The 22,183-nt window shown below is 44.1% G+C and overlaps 1 protein-coding gene across 8 annotated transcripts in view; it reads left to right on the forward strand.

The window, feature by feature from the left end:
* DIAPH2 (diaphanous related formin 2) overlaps positions 1-22,183 on the forward strand; it is a 1,435,719-nt gene that overhangs the window by 543,941 nt on the left and 869,595 nt on the right. For all 8 annotated transcript variants that reach the window (XM_063938356.1, XM_063938358.1, XM_063938359.1 and 5 more), the window contains one exon: positions 6,278-6,392. In XM_063938356.1, coding sequence (XP_063794426.1) covers positions 6,278-6,392 — 115 coding nt within the window. The remainder of the gene's footprint in view (positions 1-6,277; positions 6,393-22,183) is intronic.

Here is a 22,183-nt window from a genome sequence, read left to right on the forward strand (position 1 = left end):
AACAGGTCGGAATGGCCCCCAATGCCCACAGCAACCAATCAGATTCTACTTCTCCTTTATCTAGCACCTTCTAGAAGATAATACCTGCAATCTGATTGGTTGCTATGAGCAACATTCCGTCTTAAATAGAACTCCCATCTTAGTAAATTTACCCCATTGACTCGTCGCGGGTTCTGAGAGACCATTTTGAGAAGCAATTTCAATCTGCCTCTCAGAGCGGTAACGCATGCGCAGTGCGATTCGGATAGCGCGCCGACTGAAACATTGGTCGCTTCTGCCCGACATCGCCATTACGTGCATTTCTGTGTCAGGTCCTTTGTCTTACATTTTATTATTTTGCACAAGCAGTAGATCTGTGTGGGTGAAACGCCTTCTTATAAACCTGATCTATATCTGTATTCTAGACCATTCCATTAATCCATAGTAATTGGTAATTAAATGCATCCAACCATAAGATATTCTTGAGGAATTACTGATATCTTAGGATAAATAACAAGACATTTACTCTCTGTCTGCGCCAGAAAACAGACACGTCTAGATCGCCCACAACAGCTGTCTGTCAAACCTATTGAACTGTGCAACGGTCGGCTGTTTGAATTAATCATATCGGTGCTTCGCTCGCACTCTTATTGATTTGTCACTTTCTGGATTTTAATATGAGCAAAACACAGTAAATATCATATGGTAATTTCTTTTCCCTCTTCTTCCTAAATCAATATTTAGAAAAATTGTAGAGAACCCAACATTGCTCCAGCGATTCACTCCGGATTTCAGTCCCGATCTGGCTAAAGAGATCAGCATTTTTCTGCGAGTAAAATCACATCTGCGAGATCCCTACTTTCAGCTGCGGCGCAAGCAGTCGCCCCAGACCTACAGAAATATAAGATTATCTTTCAGTTGCACTACAGGTCACTTCACATGGCAATTTATTGTCCTGTCCATTATGACGGCAAATAGATTGCATCACCTAAAATATTATTGGGCCTGGTTCTGAGTCGCATGCAAAGTGGCTGTAGTTACAGGCAGACGCCAGATTTATTATCTTATGCTGGTTCGAGATTCCGCTCAGCCGCCGCGTCGCTAGTGGGGGGTGTAGCTAGTAACCGGGTGTCACCCATAGTGACTGGAAGCCCGGTGCTGCAATATGACATCACGGTGCAGCAGCCGGCTCCTGGTGCAGCACCCGGCTCCTTTTCTCTGTACACACGACTCAGAATTGCACTGAGCTATTGATATACACCTGCGAAATGCCCTTGGCAGCCCCATGAAAGAGTTACCGGCAAAAGCATTATCTCAGCGTAGTTGCCACCCCATGAAACGCCCAGTTTCATGAACAGACATCCGGCCAAGATCTGTCTGACTCAGAATTGGACGGACATACTGTACACAAGGGTGTGTAAATTCGCATCTGCACACATTCTGTATGCAAAAACTGGCGATTTGAGGTCCAGCCGACTCGGAATAAGCCCCATTATTGGTGATGTGTTGCTAAAAGATACAATTATGGAGCTGTTAGTACATGCTGGGAGTCTGCTCTCATACTAAGCACCGTCTGATGCACAAAAGCAAATCAATATCAAGTTACACTCCCACCGACCAGATTAAACGACACACTGATCAGAGGTCCATGGCGGTGATTCATTATCTGGGCGCTGCTTACAGGGAGAGCTGATGCTCACATGTGTAATTACTGCCGCCGTTACTGGCTGGGCGCACACCTAGCACCGCAGTCACACAGACTAAATGATGCTTCATTAAAACCTTTTTTTTTTTTTTTTAAAGCACACTGACAGGTTTCGGAGACTAAAAAATATTCAGCTTTTAAATAAACATTAATGAATCTCTCTGCCAGGTTCTATATTAAAGGGCGGCACTTGTTATTGCAAACGCTGAGCTGCAGACATTACTAAAGTGTAGACTGTTTATTCATCTGCATGATAAGGAGAAATAGGAATGGTCTTCCTCTTGTACATGCCGGTAGCTTCATATGCTGATTATCTACCATTTCGAGGTTGGCATTGTGGCCATTCATATAATTCCGGTACAAACAGCACCCCACGTGTTCCCAAATATGCAGGCCACCCGCAGAACATTCCACCCTAAAAACTTTCCCAAACTATTTTTACTTTGACCCTTTATATCCTGAATCACTTTATCATGTTTCAGGCTAAAATTCTTAATTCCCATGTGTTCCTTTTTCATTTAAAAGCCTAGCCTTCATACATATCATCTGATATACTGTATCTAGCTCTCATGTAGATAGGTTGGTTAGGATAGATTATAAAATAACTACATTGTTTTTGTTTTAAACGTTTAATATTCAGCGAATGTTTATCACCCCACACAAGTGTATCCCCCTCCAATTGATAATGGGTTGATCTTGCGGCATTATAGAGATCATTCATTTTCTCTTTGTGGGGAAAAATACTGATTGTTCACTTAAAGCAGAGCTGGCCAAACCAGTCCTCGAGATCTACCAACAGTTCACATTTTCCAGACCACCTAGCTAGTGCACAGTTGTAGTCATTACTAATTAAGATGTGCTGCATTCATTCCTAACTGGCAATTCTACAGATCTCCAGGAGGCCTGGAAAACATGACCTGTTAATAGATCTCGAGGACCGGTTTGGCCAGCCCTGACTTAAAGCATTAAAGCATTCAGGGCCCCTACCCATTCATTCACGAGAATAAATAAAAATTATCATAACTTACCCCTCCTGCAGTCCTGCACCCTCTCTCCACACACCTCCATACAGTCAATGGCAGTCAGCTCTCTGATTGGTGGATAGCTCCAGCCATCCACCAATCAGCATCCGGACAGCCAGTCACTGTCTGTCTGCAGCCTGGGAGTCCGGTAGAGAAAGCTGCCTTGCTGCTCTGATTGGGTGTAATTCACAATCAGAGCTGCCGGGCTGCAATCTCTACAGATGTCCGCCCGGCTCAGCCCTCCCTTGCTCAAATGCCCCTATAATCATGCTGCTGCCCGGTGTGCCTATATGTTAAGATGGCCCTGTAAGTATTACACAGCGACTTGTTACCTCACTTATGAAGTGATAAATGACCCATGACTCTAATGAGCAAATTCAGATGACTTGATAAATAGCAATCTGATGATGCAATGCAGGCAGCCACCCTTCATATTTTCTCACAAAATCATTACCTTTTTTTTTTTTTTTTTTTGCGTCGGCAAGAAAAATTGTTGTGACCCTGAAGGTAGAAAAGAAAATAAGGTAAAAAGAATACAGTAATGGGGGGCAACAAAAGGTCATGAATATAATAATATGCAAATATTGCTGTGCCTTGTACCCCTCCAGCTGCTTTCCGGAATATGAAGATTGCAATCCAACAACTGCAGCGAATGCAAATGAGACTGCACACGAGAGCACACGGTATCTTGTGTGTGTTTCCCTTCCCGCACATACAAGTCCTGGAAGCCGCAATATCGGAGAGACAATTCATATGTTCTGCCCACTTTCCTCCTTGATAATAACCCTATATATTTCTATTCATTTCACCCTTTATAGGCCCTCATTCTGAGTTGATCGCACGTAACAACTTTTCGCTGCTCGTGCGATCAACTAGACGCCGCCTATGGGGGAGTGTATTTTAGTATAGCAGGGGTGCGATCGCTTGTGCAGCACTACTATGCTAAACAAGTTTCCTGCAAAACAAGACCAGGCCTGGACATACTCACCCTGAGCGACGGATCCAGCGATGATGGGCTCGGCTTTGACGTCAGACATCCGCCCTCCGTTCGCCTGGACACACCTGCGTTTTTCTTGCCACTCCCCGAAACCGGCTCCAACGGTCAGTCGACGCCCCGGAAATCTTCTTGCGATCACTGCTGCGACCGCTTTTTCTGCTGTCAGTGTCGTTGTCCGGCAACGACACGCGTGCGCATTATGGCCCCCGTGCGTGTGAAGTAGTGACCCGGTCGCAGCTGTGTGACCGAACACGCTGTGATCGGGTCGAAATGGCCCCCATAGAGCACTGAATACCCTCCCATTACTGGTAATGAACTTGATTAGTTTATTTATGCTGTTTGGGCACTGCTATAATTTCACGTGCAGCATGGTTGGCAAAGTGGTTAGCAATGCTGCCTCCCAGTGTTGAGGTCTTGGATTCTTTTGCCACCAAGGCATGATCCATCGTGCGCTTCCTCCCACATTCCAAAAACATAGTGGTGGGCTAATAGGATTCTAACAAAAATGTTTAACCCTACTATATAAGTATGTGTCCGTGTGGTAGGATGCGGAAGCCTTGGGGGGGAAAGAAAGCCAATCAGCTCCTAATTGTCATGTTACAGACTGTAAAATGACCATTAGGAGTTGGTTGGTACTTTATCTCTCTCCAAGGCTTAGTACAGATACCTCATAGATTGTAAGCTTCACTGACGCAGAAACTGGTGTGAATGACTAGGTACAGTATAGTATATACACTATATAAGTAACTGTTTATAAGTAAATAGGACTATACTAGTTCTGAATAAACAATCAATACTGTAAGTTGTTTTGATGGTTATAAGTCGGGGTCTAAAGTTAAACAAATAACATTCTGATTAATCTTCATTAAAGCATCATCAATCTCCATCTCCAATTATAAATGTAGTGTAATAGCTGCTTCCTCCAGCCAGTAGAGTCCTGGCGTCTGGGGTCTGGGACTCCCACCACTAATTACATGCTCCCCCTCCAATACCTGCACAGTGGGTGAAAGCTGTGGATATAGTTGTTACTATGACCTCTTCCCAGCATGCAATGCAGCAGCCTCAATGCAAGATGGCGTCAGGGGTGTCAAAGAACAAGCACCTCCACTAGTCGGGTTTTCCCATTACTTTGAGTTGAATACTCCGTATCATGTAGCATCTTTTTTTTTTTTTTTCTATGTGTCAAGCGATGTTGAAGTGATCGGTTTCTATCTACCATGTTCCAAAGGCACGGACAGTAAGGGGTCTATACATGATGCAGTGAAAGGTTTGGAGAAGTGAGCCTGTGGAGAAGTTGCCCCTGGCAACCAATCAGCATTGAAGTAACATTTATATTTTGCATACTATACAATTGTACGGAGCAGCTGATTGGTTGCCATCGGCAACTTCTCCCCTAAATTCTTTACATAGTCTCTCTATGTGTGATGTTTATATTTCTGTTGCACTATTCCCTTATCTAGTTTTACCCACTGCAGTGTGACATATACTTAAATGAAGGTATGGGAGGTATTAATAGTACAAGCCGTGCCTTATTATAAGAATAAATGATTACAGTGTCAGGATGCACGTTCTTAACACGATGTCCTTTGGGGTTCATAGATGGACTTTTCTGTCCCCAAAATGCAATGACACTTAGGGCTGGATTCTGAAGTGGGAGTAAAACAAACAAGGGATGCAAATACATACAGTATATTGTTTTTGTATGCAGGGTAAATACTGTCTGCTTGTTTTTGCATGTAGCCCACAAATGCCAGACTTTTTTACTTTTACACTGCAATTTAGACTTCAGTTTGGGCACACCCCACCCAAATCTAACTCTCTGCACATTTTACATCTGCCCCACCTGCGGTGCACATGGTTTTGCCCTCATTTCATAATCGGGCCTTTATTCATTAATAAAGAACCATTCAATTTAGAAATAAAGGAAAAAGTTAGAATTCTGAACATTACTTTATAGATTCCACTAGGTCGTGTGAAAACTCTGCTTTATGGTATATAGGTAAATGTTTTGATGGCTTGTCAAGGTTACAGTATTCTCTGTTAGAACTGTATTATAAAGTATATATTATTCATACATTCTGCAGTAACATATGCACAATGTACAGTATTTACATCACTGACAACAATCCCGAGGTTACAATTCCTTTCGTGAACATTTCTATGAGATAAAGTATTACTGAACGCTTTTAGAATATTGCTTCTTACACGTGACGAACGGAATGTTTGGTAAAGTTACATCCTGAAGGCCAGTAAATATCTGCTAATGTTGTGCCCATCAAGAGCAAATGGTACCAAATTAGCCGGCTAGTTTACCGTCAATTAGATATCCAGACATTAATTGTGTTTTTGTATTTTTATAATTTCAACGAGTTTTGTATTACTGGCCAGAGGGAAAAAAATTTAATAATAGTTCTGAATATACTGTAGCAGTGTTATATGGGGAGAGGGGGGGGATAGGGAGGGCTGTAAGTGATCGATCCTGGATAGTACCAAACATTATCTGTACATATAATGAAGTATATTTGGAGGATATTCTATTTTTGGTTACTAAGTTCCTACGTGGTTTTTGTTTAGGTGGAACCACAAGAGCTGACGGAGTCCTGTTTCTGGGTTAAGGCCAAAGAAGAAAAGTTTGAACACCCAGATCTCCTTTCAAGATTGTGCCAGACGTTTGCCACCCACGTGAAAGGTAAAGGGAATGCGTTTTATGGTTTTTATTCGGTTGTGGATTTACTGATCTCCAATGTGACGTTTTATTATTAATTGTTTTCCTTGTCATGCACAAAACAGACTAAGCAGCATATGTACCAATTATCTGTACATTTTGGAAAATGTAGCCCGTAGGCTACAGCGGCTAATCCCATATTCATAACTTTAGGTTATAATTTATATTTGCAGGTATCCCCAAAAATGGGTGTTTTCAGGACAAATGCTGCAAAAGTTGAGTAATAGGCCTGTTAGAGAGATGTTATAGATCTGTATGGACTAATGTTGATGTTTTACTGTGATTTAGATACAGAGGATAAGGATGGTATAATGTTATTTTGCAACTTGTTTTCGGTACATGTTGCAGATTCTTTGATTTCCTGTTAATACCTTTGCTTTGGATTTCAATACCTTTTTGGTGTACACCACTTTTTATGATCGTTTTCCCATGTTTATATGAACAGAGGATGCACCTAAAAATTCCTTTTCTTCCTGAACACTATGTAAGACCAAAAATAACTTGTGAGGAACATGTCAGGGTAAATGTATAACATTGCTGTCCGTGGTGCTGATCGGCGATCACATTGCTGTCCGTGGTGCTGATCGGATATCACAGTACTGTCCGTGGTGCTGATCGGCGATCACATTGCTGTCCGTGGTGCTGATCGGATATCACATTGCTGTCCGTGGTGCTGATCGGATATCACAGTGCTGTCCGTGGTGCTGATCGGATATCACAGTACTGTCCGTGGTGCTGATCGGATATCACAGTGCTGTCCGTGGTGCTGATCGGTTATCACATTGCTGTCTGTGGTGCTGATCACATTGCTGTCCGTGGTGCTGATCGGTGATCACATTGCTGTCTGTGGTGCTGATCACATTGCTGTCCGTGGTGCTGATCGGTGATCACATTGCTGTCCGTGGTGCTGATCGGATATCACAGTACTGTCCGTGGTGCTGATCGGATATCACAGTGCTGTCCGCGGTGCTGATCGGTGATCACATTGCTGTCCGCGGTGCTGATCGGTGATCACATTGCTGTCCGCGGTGCTGATCGGTGATCACATTGCTGTCCGCGGTGCTGATCGGTGATCACATTGCTGTCCGTGGTGCTGATCGGTGATCACATTGCTGAGCTGTCCGTGGTGCTGATCACATTGCTGTCCGTGGTTCTGATCGGCGATCACATTGCTGTCTGTGGTGCTAATCGGTTATCACATTGCTGTCCGTGGTGCTGATCACATTGCTGTCCGTGGTGCTGATCACATTGCTGTCCGTGGTGCTGATCACATTGCTGTCCGTGGTGCTGATCACATTGCTGTCCGTGGTGCTGATCACATTGCTGTCCGTGGTGCTGATCGGCGATCACATTGCTGTCCGTGGTGCTGATCGGCGATCACATTGCTGTCTGTGGTGCTGATCGGCGATCACATTGCTGTCCGTGGTGCTGATCACATTGCTGTCCGTGGTGCTGATCACATTGCTGTCCGTGGTGCTAATCGGTTATCACATTGCTGTCTGTGGTACTAATCGGTTATCACATTGCTGTCTGTGGTGCTGATCGGTGATCACATTGCTGTCCGTGATGCTGATCACATTGCTGTCCGTGATGCTGATCACATTGCTGTCCGTGATGCTGATCACATTGCTGTCCATGGTGCTGATCACATTGCTGTCCATGGTGCTGATCGGTGGTCACATTGCTGAGCTGTCCGTGGTGCTGATCGGTGGTCACATTGCTGTCCGTGGTGCTGATCGGTGGTCACATTGCTGTCCGTGGTGCTGATCGGTGGTCACATTGCTGTCCGTGGTGCTGATCGGTGGTCACATTGCTGTCCGTGGTGCTGATCGGTGATCACATTGCTGTCCCTGGTGCCGAGAAGTGATCACATTGCTGTCCGTGGTGCTGATCGGTGGTCACATTGCTGTCCGTGGTGCTGATCGGCTACATTGCTTCTCGGTGCTATATAGTACTTGTTACTTTTCTCAGTATTGGGTGTTGCCCATCACCTTTTTAATGCTTTTGTATAAAAATAAACGTAAACACAATTCCAGGAACATTTCAGAGATCAATTAATTCAACCTATTAGTGGGATGCTCGCATGAAGTTCATTGGCACTTTTTATGTAAATTAAATAATCTTAGGAGCGAGGAAGTTCTCTTTTTTTGTGTTAATCCACTGGGTGCATGCATGTGTGATTATGTTGGTAAATGTGATTGGATGAATAAGCCAATTTAAACTGTATCTTTGCTGTCCTGCCGTCTCGTGCATGAGAAAGAGAAGGTTTTGCAGTAGCATCTAACAAGATGACCACTACCGAGGCCAATTAATACCGTATAGATTGCAAGCTTCACTAAGCCAGTACCACTCATTTGGTTTTATCAGTAATTAAGTAACAGAAAATCTTCAGAAATAATGACGGTGTGGGGAGTGAATTAATGGGCTGTCCTATATAACATGCAGTTGTAGGTCTGAATGGTTACATACAGTAGAGGACAAATAAAGTGCTGTTAATGTAGGAACTTGTGTAAAGAGGTCAACATACACTCTCAAAGCCTAATAAATGCACTTTAATTAATGAATCTGTCCATAAACATTTCCCCGGCTGCTTTGCTTCGCTTCAAGTTTGATGTTGCCTGTAGCATACCAAAGAGCTTGCACTCTGTAATCTACATGGAGCACTAGCAATTCTCCATTAAAGCAAGAACAAAGTACAAGGTTTCATCTACAACATGTCTGTAGATGCCCTTATAATGTAGCTCTACCTGGATCAATCATCTGTTAAATATTCTGCAACATAAAATGAGACATGGGAAAACCTGTATTATCGACCTATGACATTAATGATACAAATGTATAATATGGGGTGTACCATAATGATACATTATTGTGGTTTATTCAACAGAAATTGATAGCAGACCATCCCTAGTTCACTCTGTTCCTTGACTGTTTATTTACCCCTAATATTGACCAATGCAAATACTTATACACTCTTGGCGCTCTCTAACCTTAATCAGTAGTTGAAGAATTCAGGATTTGTAGTATTTTTTTTTTCTAAGCAGAGGTGATGTTTTGGGAGGAGAAAGGTCTATTATGAGTTTCTTGGAACCCCCAAGTTTTTAATTAATAAAGGGGGGAGATGCATCATAGTCAACATTTGTAATTGTAACAGCTACTTACTATATCACCATTGCTGGACACAGTTATCTCATATGAATGGGAACTACTATCCCACTTTGATTTATATCCAGCTCCCCATATTGGTGCTCCTGCTACTAGTATAAAATCGATTTTGAGTCGTTGACACATTTGTCACATGCCTGGAGTAGAGACTTTCATCTTACACTGTCAGAAGATGACTGGCAAAAAATTTTTTTGCATACCCACTCCAGGTCATCTTATGTCCTCATTATGAAGACGCAGTATCAGAACTTGACGCGGTGGTATAGATAGCCTTCACTTCTTCACAAAATACACGGTTGAGTTACTTTATTATGACTACCAGCTAGGTGCAGTGACCATCAATTTGCTTCGGAGCCCTATACACAGCAGGGTTCGCTGAACTGAGGTTTTAGACATACATCTGGTAGCGCCCAGGTTCATTTTATGGGTGAGCTGCTCCACTCTAACGTGTCAGTCGGCCCTCATGCACCTTCATAGCAGACGTTCATCTCTCACATCAATGGCACGTGGTGCTCCGTAGTTTCCACATTGTATATTCGCAATGGTGCCATTTGTCCAGTCACTAAACACCGTCACCACAGCAGCACGCCAACAGTTCATAAACTGCGCTGTGTCAGAAATACCGCCACCCTTGGCCTGAAGGTCAATAATCATCCCTTTTTGCACTCTGATAAATCATCCCTTTTACCCATGCCAGCAACGAGTGATACAGATGGAGCCACGTTTATCTTGGCTTCTCTGCTGCACCTAGGCACACCATGGTTTATTAGCATAAGCCTTTCATCTATTGTTCTCAGATGCGATACAATACAGAGAGAACAATACAGCAGGGGATTAAGTCTGAATGCCCTGGCTCAGTTAATCCCATTAAAGGCCAAGATAAAGATGGCTCCATCTGTATGTGTGCAGACGACCTATCACACGCCTTATACACCCACCAAGCCAGCGCACGACACGTGATGTACTTCATGGGCTACGCGCTGCCAACATCATATGTAGGAGGTGATCATAATAATGTGACTTGACTGTATATCCCTCTGCCGTACCTCAGGCACCTGTTAGAGATGCAGTGGGGCACCGGGAACTTTTCTTCATATGTGGCGGGAATGCCGGGAAATCTCTGCCTTTTGGAGAGATGTTATACAAACCTTTCACATTCTAATACACAACATACACAAAATGGAAAGCTGCTCAATCAGATTGTATCCCCAGGTAAGCTGGCTCTCAGATGCTGTAGGAGCCATTACCATGTGGCCTTACACTGGGAATTTAACCCAGATATATTTGTAATTATTTATGGGGTGGGTGTGGGGTGCGGTGGCCCCTGTGTCGGTATGGCTGGGCTGCTTCAGGTCGGCACACCCTAACACTTTATTAACACTTATTATTTTCCCTATCACTTTGTATATATTATTTTAATCACACCACTTACATAGCACTTCTGTGCTTCTTATTAACCCTTATTAATTCTCACCTGTGTGCTGACCTGGGGTGGCCGACCTGTGCCGACATCGTGGGGTCCTGCACCCCAGGCCCATACCTAGTATTAGGGACCCCCAGTGACGGAGAAGCCTTGTCGATCGGCCTGGGGGCTTAACCCTATATCTGCAGATATACGCAACTAAGATCTCCGTATTATCTGACTATTATTATGTAGTAATATTTTTCACTCGGTGTGCATTAGGGAACACAGTTTTTTTGTAATACACAACATGCCTGAAGGTCCCGAATTTTGACTCCTATCTAAATCCAGGATCCCAACCAGTACATATAAAAAATCCCTTTAACGCCACCTTAGTAATGCAGCGAGGGTGTTGATTCCTATAAGCTGGAAATCCCCATTCCCTAAAACATGATGATGCAGTTTTTATTGCAACATTTAGCATGATTGGTTGGCCAATAGTATGCATAGAACACTGTCTTTATTAAAATGAATTAGCTGTGAGATGTTCATTGCCTTGCACCACACAGAAAGCAGGGACGTCCAATCTGCAGGCGTGCAAATACATACAATGCCATATAAACCATACTTGCCTACTTTTGAAAAAGCCTGTCAGGGAGAGTGTCACAGTAACACCTGTCAGCGTGGATGTGTAACGCTACATCTGAGAGGCGTCATAAACATGACTTACATCCAAATGTAAATGAGCCCCAAAGTTAGTAAGATCTACTTGTTGAAGAGAAGACTTTTGTATTTTGCAGAATTTGTTTGTGTATTGTGCTTTACAAGAGGTTCCATATACTGTAAGTGGCCACCAGAAACTTTATTTAAAATGCATGTAGCCATAGGGATCATTGTGTCTTATAACCAATGCAGGGAAATGGCGCTGATGTTCCTATTTGACTGTATGTTTCTGTGATTTATTCCCCCCCCCCCCCCCAAGAATGTAACAGCTGCACAATGGGGTTAAGGTGCAATCCGGGAGATTCCTGGACTATTCAGGGAGTCAGGGAGATTGCCTCTATTTCAGGGAGTCTCCTGCAGAATGAGGGAGTGTATAAATAGAGTATTAATTGCCGCATTGCTCAGAACCAACAAGTACGACATTGCCATCCTTTGTTCATTGGCGCGTTAAGTGGCCCAATCACATTTTAATAAGCTTAATTCAGCAACAATGGTCATAACAACATTTTCTAATTGATAACGAGATCCGATCCTAGCGTCTTGTTTATCAGTTCTCTGCATCTTTGAGTTTTTGTAATCCTCAATTAAATACGGTCTACTGACCTCACTTTAATTTGACAGGAGCTTTAAAAGCTTATGATGATGAATGATGAGGGCAAATAATTAACAATCAATCACTATTTAAGACGTGGGTTGTTGTCAGCAGTTCTGGGGTTCTGTGAGAGTAGATGCACTCAAGACGTGTCTCTGTAATTACTTAAAAGACCGTTTTAATATGGGATTTCCAAAGATTTGTCTTTAGAAAAATGACTGAGCGTTATCTGCTGTTGCAGCTCTGTGGTTACTCTGCGAGCCGGCTACACTATCCTCTTATACAGAGTGCAGGCGGAAGGAGGATATTTACAGATAAATCCATCTCACTTATATTAATTTGATTTATTTTATAAATGAACAAATGAAATGCCATGATAAATAAAGGGTTTTTGTGAATGCGTTACTGAAAGGAACACTACGAGATCATTTTACTAATGGATGAAAAGATCGCAATTATGGCGCCAATGTTTAAAGTACAAAGGGGGAGATGTACTAAGCAACTGGCTCACTTCTCCACTTTTACCACTGCTTAGCACATCTCCCCCAAAGTTCTGCAGGTTACGTTGAATGCTGCTGACATGTAGGGGAAGCTGGGCGGTGGCCTCACAGCTACTGAAGTGTTTTCACTACAATACTGTGTGCTGTGCTGTCATGTCATCTGCTCCCCCCCCCCCCCAAAAAAAAAAAGGCTCTGCTAAAAATATCAGGATCTAAATTGTGCGTAACACAGGGGCAGATCTGAAATTGTTGCATAGGGTGTGGCCACTTGTGGTCCCAGTGGTGAAGCGAATCGCCAATGCAGGGTCATGTCCTCCTCTGCTGGTTGCAGATCATGGGGTCAGGGAATTCATAGCCAGATTCAGGGGAGGTGGGTGCAAGGAATACTCTACCCCAGGCCCCCCCTCCCTCTTTCAGGGGTCACCCTGACCAGAGCACACTGACATCACTAGCTCTCCCTCTTGTGCAGCAGCAGAACCAAGCAACCAGAATGCGAGCAGGGCAGTATGCAGTGCAGGCAGAGACGGGAGTATCAGGTTTCATGAGCTACCAACGGAGCTTCCCGACCAGAGGAGAGATAGGAGGGAAAGCTTGTTATCTAATGAAAGCATTCGGGTCTAGAAAGCCACACAAAGAGTCCTCCTGAGTCCTGTCCCAATGTGTAAGTAATACAGAGACTGGTATCATGAGCTACCGACAGAGCTTCCCATGAGGGAACTGATAATAGTATCTCAGGGGCCCCACCTGAATTGTGCTATGGGGCCTGGCCATTTATCATTCTGCTTGTATCGTTCCTATTGGCTAAGGGGCAGGTCTATATTTTGGTTCCTGGACACTTTTTAAAGTTAAACATGTTCAGTCTTTAGAAGACGGACACTGCATAGCACCTGATCATCAAAGTGCTTTGGGCGATAACACCTGGAGCAGACACATCCAACTTCATCACAAAGCTGCTTTGATCTCATCAGTGCAAGTGTCATTGTCTGTGGACGGCTTGCAGAACACAAACAGCATTGTGGACTTAGTCCCCGACTCCATCCATAATACAGAGAGTCTTCTTGTAACAGAAGTCGTTCACCTGCTCTCAGCTACAGTAGTACAATGACCAGCAACATCTACTGTGGCATTTTCCATAGCTACTGAATTATTCTTTTTTATATACCAGGCTGAGCTGTACATTGAGCAGACCATGATAAAAAATAAATTGCATACAGTGACATGTCATAGAAAGGTACAGATGGCTCTGCCCAACTAAGCTGACAATCTAAGGGGTATAGGAAACACCTTAAAAATATAATAGTGGAATAACAGTCCTATTGGTGGGGGCTATGGGCGTGGCTACCATAAGGGTAGAAGCAGAAGAGACAGGAAACCTATTGGAGAAATATTTATAGATGTAAAGGCCTTAACTTCACCCTTGGAATTACACATAGATACATATTTATACCATTGGCAGATATGCATATAGCGGTTTCCGTGGTGGCCAATAATGGACCCTGATTCAATTATACGGATTTATTGCATGAGCATTACACCATCTTGCAGCTGTATTCCAGGTTCTGCATCTGACAGGATGCCCGCTTACAAACAAGCCGCTCTGACCGCCTGTCTGAACAATATGGGTGCGCAACTAGCCACCTGCGTGTCTCAAGCCATTATTTTTAGAGTGGCTGTTAACCGTTTGTTCTTAAGTAGATACAGTAGATTATTATTATTGTTATTATAATTTATATAGCGCACACATATTCCGCAGCACTTTACAGAGAATATTTGGCCATTCACATCAGTCCCTTCCCCAGTGGAGCTTACAATCTATATTCACTATCACATGTACACGCACACACATTCATGCTAGGGTTAATTTTGTTGGAAGCCAATTAACCTACCAGTATATTTTTGGATTGTGGGAGGAAACCGGAGTACCCGGAGGAAACCCACGCAAGTACGGGGAGAATATACAAACTCCACACAGATAGGGCCATTGTGGGAATTGAACCCATGACCTCAGTGCTGTGAGGCAGTAATGCTAACCATTACACCATCCGTACTACTGCTGTTACAGTAGATATATAGATATATCGATAGATCGATAGATATAGAACAATTCATGCATCCAAATGAAAAAATCACCACTCACAGGATATATATTTGTAAATGATTGTATTGAAAAGGTCAAACAGCAGCAATACGTATTCAACAAAATGTAATCTCCGGGTCCTCCACCGGATAGTGAGAAACAGACCATAAGATACCAAGGGGTAAATTTACCAAAAGATCAATATTATTCGATTTTTAATCGATGGTGGGTTTCAAGGGCTGAATGCACATTTACTATCAGATATATTTTTTTATATTGGTCTGGAACGGTTAGTCAATGTGCAAGTTAGCCCACTGAAACAATATCGATGTTGATCAATGTAGAATAAAGTAGAATTAACCGTTAATAAATATACCCCCAGTTGATGACATTATTGCAGTCACCACAGATCTACTGAGATTCCAGTAACGGACGTATGATCAGATCACTGAGAAATACTATGGTTTTAGTATCACATTACGATGTCAACTTTTAATCCAACATTAAAGGACCGTACACACTGGCAGATAAAATGCACGATATGTATGTTCTTGTTCATTAATGAACGAGAACTCGTTCATATCGTGCAGTGTGTAGGCACCAACGATTAACGATGCACGGCCCCGCGCTCGTTAACCATTGGTGCCCCATCGCTTATGTATGCAGGCCAATATGGACGAGATTGTCCATATTAGCATGCAGTGCTATGGAGCCGGGTGACGGGGGGAGTGAAGAAACTTCACTCCCCCGTCACCTCCTGCCCCTCCGCTGGGTCGCCGTTGGCCGTATCTGCCGTCGGGCAGCTCGGCGGCGGATCGGTAAGTGTGTAGGGAACTTAAGATTCCTCTAGTCAAACGAAAGGGCAGTCGTATTAAGCATGGAGAAGGGATACAGAAAGTGCAAGGTGATAACGCACCAGCTCTTAACTGTCAATTTACATATTGGAGCTGATTGGCTGGCATGTTATCGCCTTACACTTATCACTTCTCCAGGCTTAATACATCTGCCGCTAAGTGTGAAAGACACATTTTGTCGTTTTTAGAAAGATAATTTCCTTACAAGACTGATCTGCTTTCCTCCCCTGTGCCGCATAGCTGTAGCGTTGGTGAATTGTCCTGCAACTCCCGATAAGAGCCTATGAATAGCATTGTCTGAAGCAGATACTGTAATAAAATGGCAGAGTTGACCAACTAGTGAGTCTTCCACAAGTCCAATCTCTCATTAGACAAGCATATGTGAGGAGGACTGTACTGTATGTTCCTTGATATTCCAAACTCTAATTTCCTTGGAGAATTGACCCTTTTCCTCTCTACATCCATACAATTAGAAATTAGTTTACAGATAACTATGCCCCAAACTGTATACATTGTTATACGGTCCTGGCAGCCACTGAGTCCATATCATTGTGTAATTCTTCTGGCACAGCAGATATGTATCGTCAGTATGGTTTTTCTGTCCTTGCCTTTCTATCATCAGGCAGAATTATTTATACAGATGGAGCCTCAATCATCTAGCCTTCTCTGCTGCGCCTAGGTGCACCATAATCAGTATAAGCCTTTCATCTATTGTTCTCAGCTGCAATACAATACAGAGATCAATACATCAGGGGATTAAGTCATTACAGCAGGGGATTAAGTCCGACTGCCCTGGCTCAGCTATTCCTAATAAAGGGATAGATGAGCAGGGCTCCATCTGTATTAGTGTCTTGGGAAATGAAGCATGAGATGCACTTTGGATAGTTATACGCATGGCAAAGACACTGACCGGCTTGACCACTTCCATACCACAGGAGGACACGATAGCACAGTTATCTCCTCACCGGACTTACAGCCACATTTATCATAATGGTTCCAACCAGATCGCTAACTAGCATCTTACTAATGTGGCGGTGACACTGGGCTGATAGCTCATTAGCGATGCCAATATAGTAGAGATGAGCGGGTTCGGTTCCTCGGAATTCGAACCCCCCCCGAACTTCACCCATTTTACACGGGTCCGAAGCAGACTCGGATCCTCCCGCCTTGCTCAGTTAACCCGAGCGCGCCCGAACGTCATCATCCCGCTGTCGTATTCTCGCGAGATTCGTATTCTATATAAGGAGCTGCGCATTTTCACTCGTGCATTGGAGATGATAGGGAGAAGGACGTGCAGCGTTCTCTCAGTTGTGTTCAGTGTGCTGCAAATATCTGTGCTCAATGTGCTTGCAAATATCTGTGCTCAGTGTGCTGCAAATATCTACGTTCTCTGCCTGAAAAACGCTCCATATCTGTGCTGCATTGTAGTATATAGTAGGAGGACAGTGCAGAATTTTGCTGACCAGTGACCACCAGCATTATATCAGTACGGTACAGTAGTCCACTGCTCTACCTACCTCTGTGTCGTCAAGTATACTATCCATCCATACCTGTGGTGCATTTTAGTTGTTGTGCGCAGTATATATAGTAGGAGGACAGTGCATAATTTTGCTGACCACCAGTATATAATATATAGCAGTACGGTACAGTAGTCCACTGCTCTACCTACCTCTGTGTCGTCCAGTATACTATCCATCCATACCTGTGGTGCATTTTAGTTGTTGTGCGCAGTAGTAGGAGGACAGTGCATAATTTTGCTGACCACCAGTATACAATATATAGCAGTACGGTACAGTAGGCCATTGCTATTGATATATTACTGCCATATAATTCCACACATTAAAGAATGGAGAACAAAAATGTGGAGGGTAAAATTGGGAAAGATCAAGATCCACTTCCACCTCGTGCTGAAGCTGCTGCCACTAGTCATGGCCGAGACGATGAAATGCCATCAACGTCGTCTGCCAAGGCCGATGCCCAATGTCATAGTAGAGAGCATGTAAAATCCAAAAAAACAAAAGTTCAGTAAAATGACCCAAAAATCTAAATTAAAAGCGTCTGAGGAGAAGCGTAAACTTGCCAATATGCCATTTACGACACAGAGTGGCAAGGAACGGCTGAGGCCCTGGCCTATGTTCATGACTAGTGGGTCAGCTTCACATGAGGATGGAAGCACTCATCCTCCCACTAGAAAAATTAAAAGACTTAAGCTGACAAAAGCACAGCAAAGAACTGTGCGCTCTTCTAAATCACAAATCCCCAAGGAGAGTCCAATTGTGTCGGTTGCGATGCCTGACCTTCCCAACACTGGACGGGAAGAGGTGGCGCCTTCCACCATTTTCACGCCCCCTGCAAGTGCTGGAAGGAGCACCCGCAGTCCAGTTCCTGATAGTCAAATTGAAGATGTCACTGTTGAAGTACACCAGGATGAGGATATGGGTGTTGCTAGCGCTGAGGAGGAAATTGACAAGGAGGATTCTGATGGTGAGGTGGTTTGTTTAAGTCAGGCACCTGGGGAGACACCTGTTGTCCGTGGGACGAATATGGCCATTGACATGACTGGTCAAATTACAAAAAAAATCACCTCGTCGGTGTGGAATTATTTTAACAGAAATGCGGACATTTGTCAAGCCGTGTGTTGCCTTTGTCAAGCTGTAATAAGTAGGGGTAAGGAAGTTAACCACCTAGGAACATCCTCCTCCCTTATACGTCACCTGGAGCGCATTCATCAGAAGTCATTGACAAGTTCAAAAACTTTGGGTGACAGCGGAAGCAGTCCACTGACAACTAAATCCCTTCCTCTTGTAACCAAGCTCCTGCAAACCACACCACCAACTCCCTCAATGTCAATTTCCTCCTTAGACAGGAACGCCAATAGTCCTGCAGGCCATGTCACTGTCAAGTCTGACGAGTCCTCTCTGGCCTGGGATTCCTCCGATGCAACCTTAAGCGTAACGCCTACTGCTGCTGGCGCTGCTGTTGTTGCTGGTGGGAGTCGATCATCATCCCAGAGGGGAAGTCGGAAGACCACTTGTACTACTTCCAGTAAACAATTGACTGTCCAACAGTCCTTTGCGAGGAAGATGAAATATCACAGCAGTCATCCTGCTGCAAAGCGGATAACTCAGGCCTTGGCAGCCTGGGCGGTGTTAAACGCGTTTCCGGTATCCACCATTAATTCACAGGAAACTAGAGATTTGCTTGAGGTACTGTGTCCCCGGTACCAAATACCATCTAGGTTCCATTTCTCTAGGCAGGCGATACCGAGAATGTACACAGACCTCAGAAAAAGAGTCACCAGTGTCCAAAAAAATGCAGTTGTACCCAATGTCCACTTAACCATGGACATGTGGACAAGTGGAGCAGGGCAGACTCAGGACTATATGACTGTGACAGCCTACTGGGTAGATGTATTGCCTCCCGCAGCAAGAACAGCAGCGGCGGCACCAGTAGCAGTATCTCGCAAATGCCAACTCATGCCTAGGCAGGCTACGCTTTGTATCACCGCTTTCCAGAAGAGGCACACAGCTGACAAACTCTTACGGAAACTGAGGAACATCATCGCAGAATGGCTTACCCGAATTGGACTCTCCTGGGGATTTGTGACATCGGACAACGCCACCAATATTGTGCGTGCATTACATGTGGGCAAATTCCAGCACGTCCCATGTTTTGCACATACATTGAATTTGGTGGTGCAGAATTATTTAAAAAACGACAGGGGCATGCAAGAGATGCTGTCGGTGACCCGAAGAATTGCAGGCCACTTTCGGCATTCAGCCACCGCGTGCCGAAGACTGGAGCACCAGCAAACACTCCTGAACCTGCCCTGCCATCATCTGAAGCAAGAGGTGGTAACGAGGTGAAATTCAACCCTCTATATGCTTCAGAGTATGGAAGAGCAGCAAAAGGCCATTCAAGCCTATACAGCTACCTACGATATAGGCAAAGGAGGGGGAATGCACCTGACTCAAGCGCAGTGGAGAATGATTTCAACGTTGTGCAAGGTTCTGCAACCCTTTGAACTTGCCACACGTGAAGTCAGTTCAGACACTGCCAGCCTGAGTCAGGTCTTTCCCATCATCAGGCTTTTGCAGAAGAAGCTGGAGAGATTGAAGGAGGAGCTAAAACAGAGCGATTCCGCTAGGCATGTGGGACTTGTGGATGGAGCCCTTAATTCGCTTAACCAGGATTCACGGGTGGTCAATCTGTTGAAATCAGAGCACTATATTTTGGACACCGTGCACGATCCTAGATTTAAAACCTACGTTGGATCTCTCTTTCCGGGGCTGCGAGGAAAAGGCTAAGAATTCCGAGCCCACCCACTGGCGGTGATGCAGGGCAGTCTGGAGTGAGTGCTGACATCTGGTCCGGACTGAAGGACCTGCCAACGATTACTGACATGTCGTCTACTGTCACTGCATATGATTCTGTCACCATTGAAAGAATGGTGGAGGATTATGAGTGACCGCATCCAAGTAGGCACGTCAGACAGTCCGTACGTATACTGGCAGGAAAAAGAGGCAATTTGGTGGCCCTTGCACAAACTGGCTTTATTTTACCTAAGTTGCCCCCCCCTCCAGTGTGTACTCCGAAAGAGTGTTTAGTGCAGCCGCTCACCTTGTCAGCAATCGGCGTACAAGGTTACTTCCAGAAAATGTGGAGAAGATTATGTTCATCAAAATGAATTATAATCAATTCCTCCGTGGAGACATTCACCAGCAGCAATTGCCTCCAGAAAGTACACAGGGACCTGGGATGGTGGATTCCAGTGGGGACGAATTAATAATCTGTGAGGAGGGGGATGTACACAGTGAAAGGGGCGAGGAATCGGACGATGAGGAGGAGGTGGACATCTTGCCTCTGTAGAGCCAGTTTGTGCAAGGAGAGATTGCTTCTTTTTTGGTGGGGGCCCAAACCAACCACTCATTTCAGTCACAGTCATGTGGCAGACCCTGTCGCTGAAATGATGGGTTTGTTAAAGTGTGCATGTCCTGTTTATACAACATACGGGTGGGTGGGAGGGCCCAAGGACAACTCCATCTTGCACCTCTTTTTTTCTTTAATTTATCTTTGCATCATGTGCTGTTTGGGGACTATTTTTTAAATCTGCCATCCTGTCTGACACTGCAGTGCCACTCCTAGATGGGTCAGTTGTTTGTGTCGGCCACTTGGGTCGCTTAGCTTAACCATCCAGCGACCTTGGTGCACCTCTTTTTTTTATTTGCATCATGTGCTGTTTAGGGACTATTTTTTAAATCTGCCATCCTGTCTGACACTGCAGTGCCACTCCTAGATGGGCCAGGTGTTTGTGTCGGCCACTTGGGTCGCTTAGCTTAGTCACACAGCGACCTTGGTGCGCCTCTTTTTTTCTTTGCATCATGTGCTGTTTGGGGACTATTTTTTTGAAGTGCCATCCAGTCTGACACTGCAGTGCCACTCCTAGATGGGCCAGGTGTTTGTGTCGGCCACTTGGGTCGCTTAGCTTAGTCATTCAGCGACCTCGGTGCAAATTTTAGGACTAAAAATAATATTGTGAGGTGTGAGGTGTTCAGAATAGACTGGGAATTAGTGGAAATTATGGTTATTGAGGTTAATAATACTATGGGATCAAAATGACCCCCAAATTCTATGATTTAAACTGTTTTTGAGGTTTTTTTGTAAAAAAAAACACCCGAATCCAAAACACACCCGAATCCGACAAAAAATATTCAGGGAGGTTTTGCCAAAACGCGTCCAAATCCAAAACACGGCCGCGGAACCGAATCCAAAACCAAAACACAAAACCCGAAAAATGTCCGGTGCACATCACTACAATATAGTAGCATGGTGATCAAAGTGGATGTGTTATGGTAAGAATTACTGCCTGACAGCACTGAGGTCTTGAGTTCAATTCCCACCATGGCCCTGTGTGGAGTTTGTATGTTCTCCCCTTGCTTGTGTGGCTTTCCTCTGGGTGCTCTGGTTTCCTCTAACTCTCCAAACAAGTACTGGTTGGTGAATTGGCTACCAGCAAACTATTAACCCTAGTTTGTACAGTATGTCTGTGCACATGTGCTAATGAATATAGGGGCAGATGTACTAAGCCTTAGAGATAGAGTATATGGAGAAAGATAAACTACCAACCAATCAGCTCCTAACCAGGGCCAGATTAAGCGATGGGGGGGCCCGGGGTACTTAAGACAGGGAGGCCCGGGGGTTTATATTGGATTGTGTATATTAAATGTAAACCAATGGTGTATATTACATTTAAACTAACAGTTTAATAATGCCTGGGTACTGTTTATAGCGCCATCTAATTGAGTGACAACTATTTTATACAGTTTTCTTGAAGTGGAACAAAGACAATTTAAACAACCTTAAAATAAACCTAGAAAAATAAAATCTATAATTTATCTTGTAACATGCAAGAATAGCAGCATCCTATGTACTACTTACACAC

This window comes from Pseudophryne corroboree, chromosome 8 (genome assembly GCF_028390025.1).
Source record: "Pseudophryne corroboree isolate aPseCor3 chromosome 8, aPseCor3.hap2, whole genome shotgun sequence".
In the NCBI taxonomy this organism is placed as follows: Eukaryota; Metazoa; Chordata; class Amphibia; order Anura; family Myobatrachidae; genus Pseudophryne; species Pseudophryne corroboree.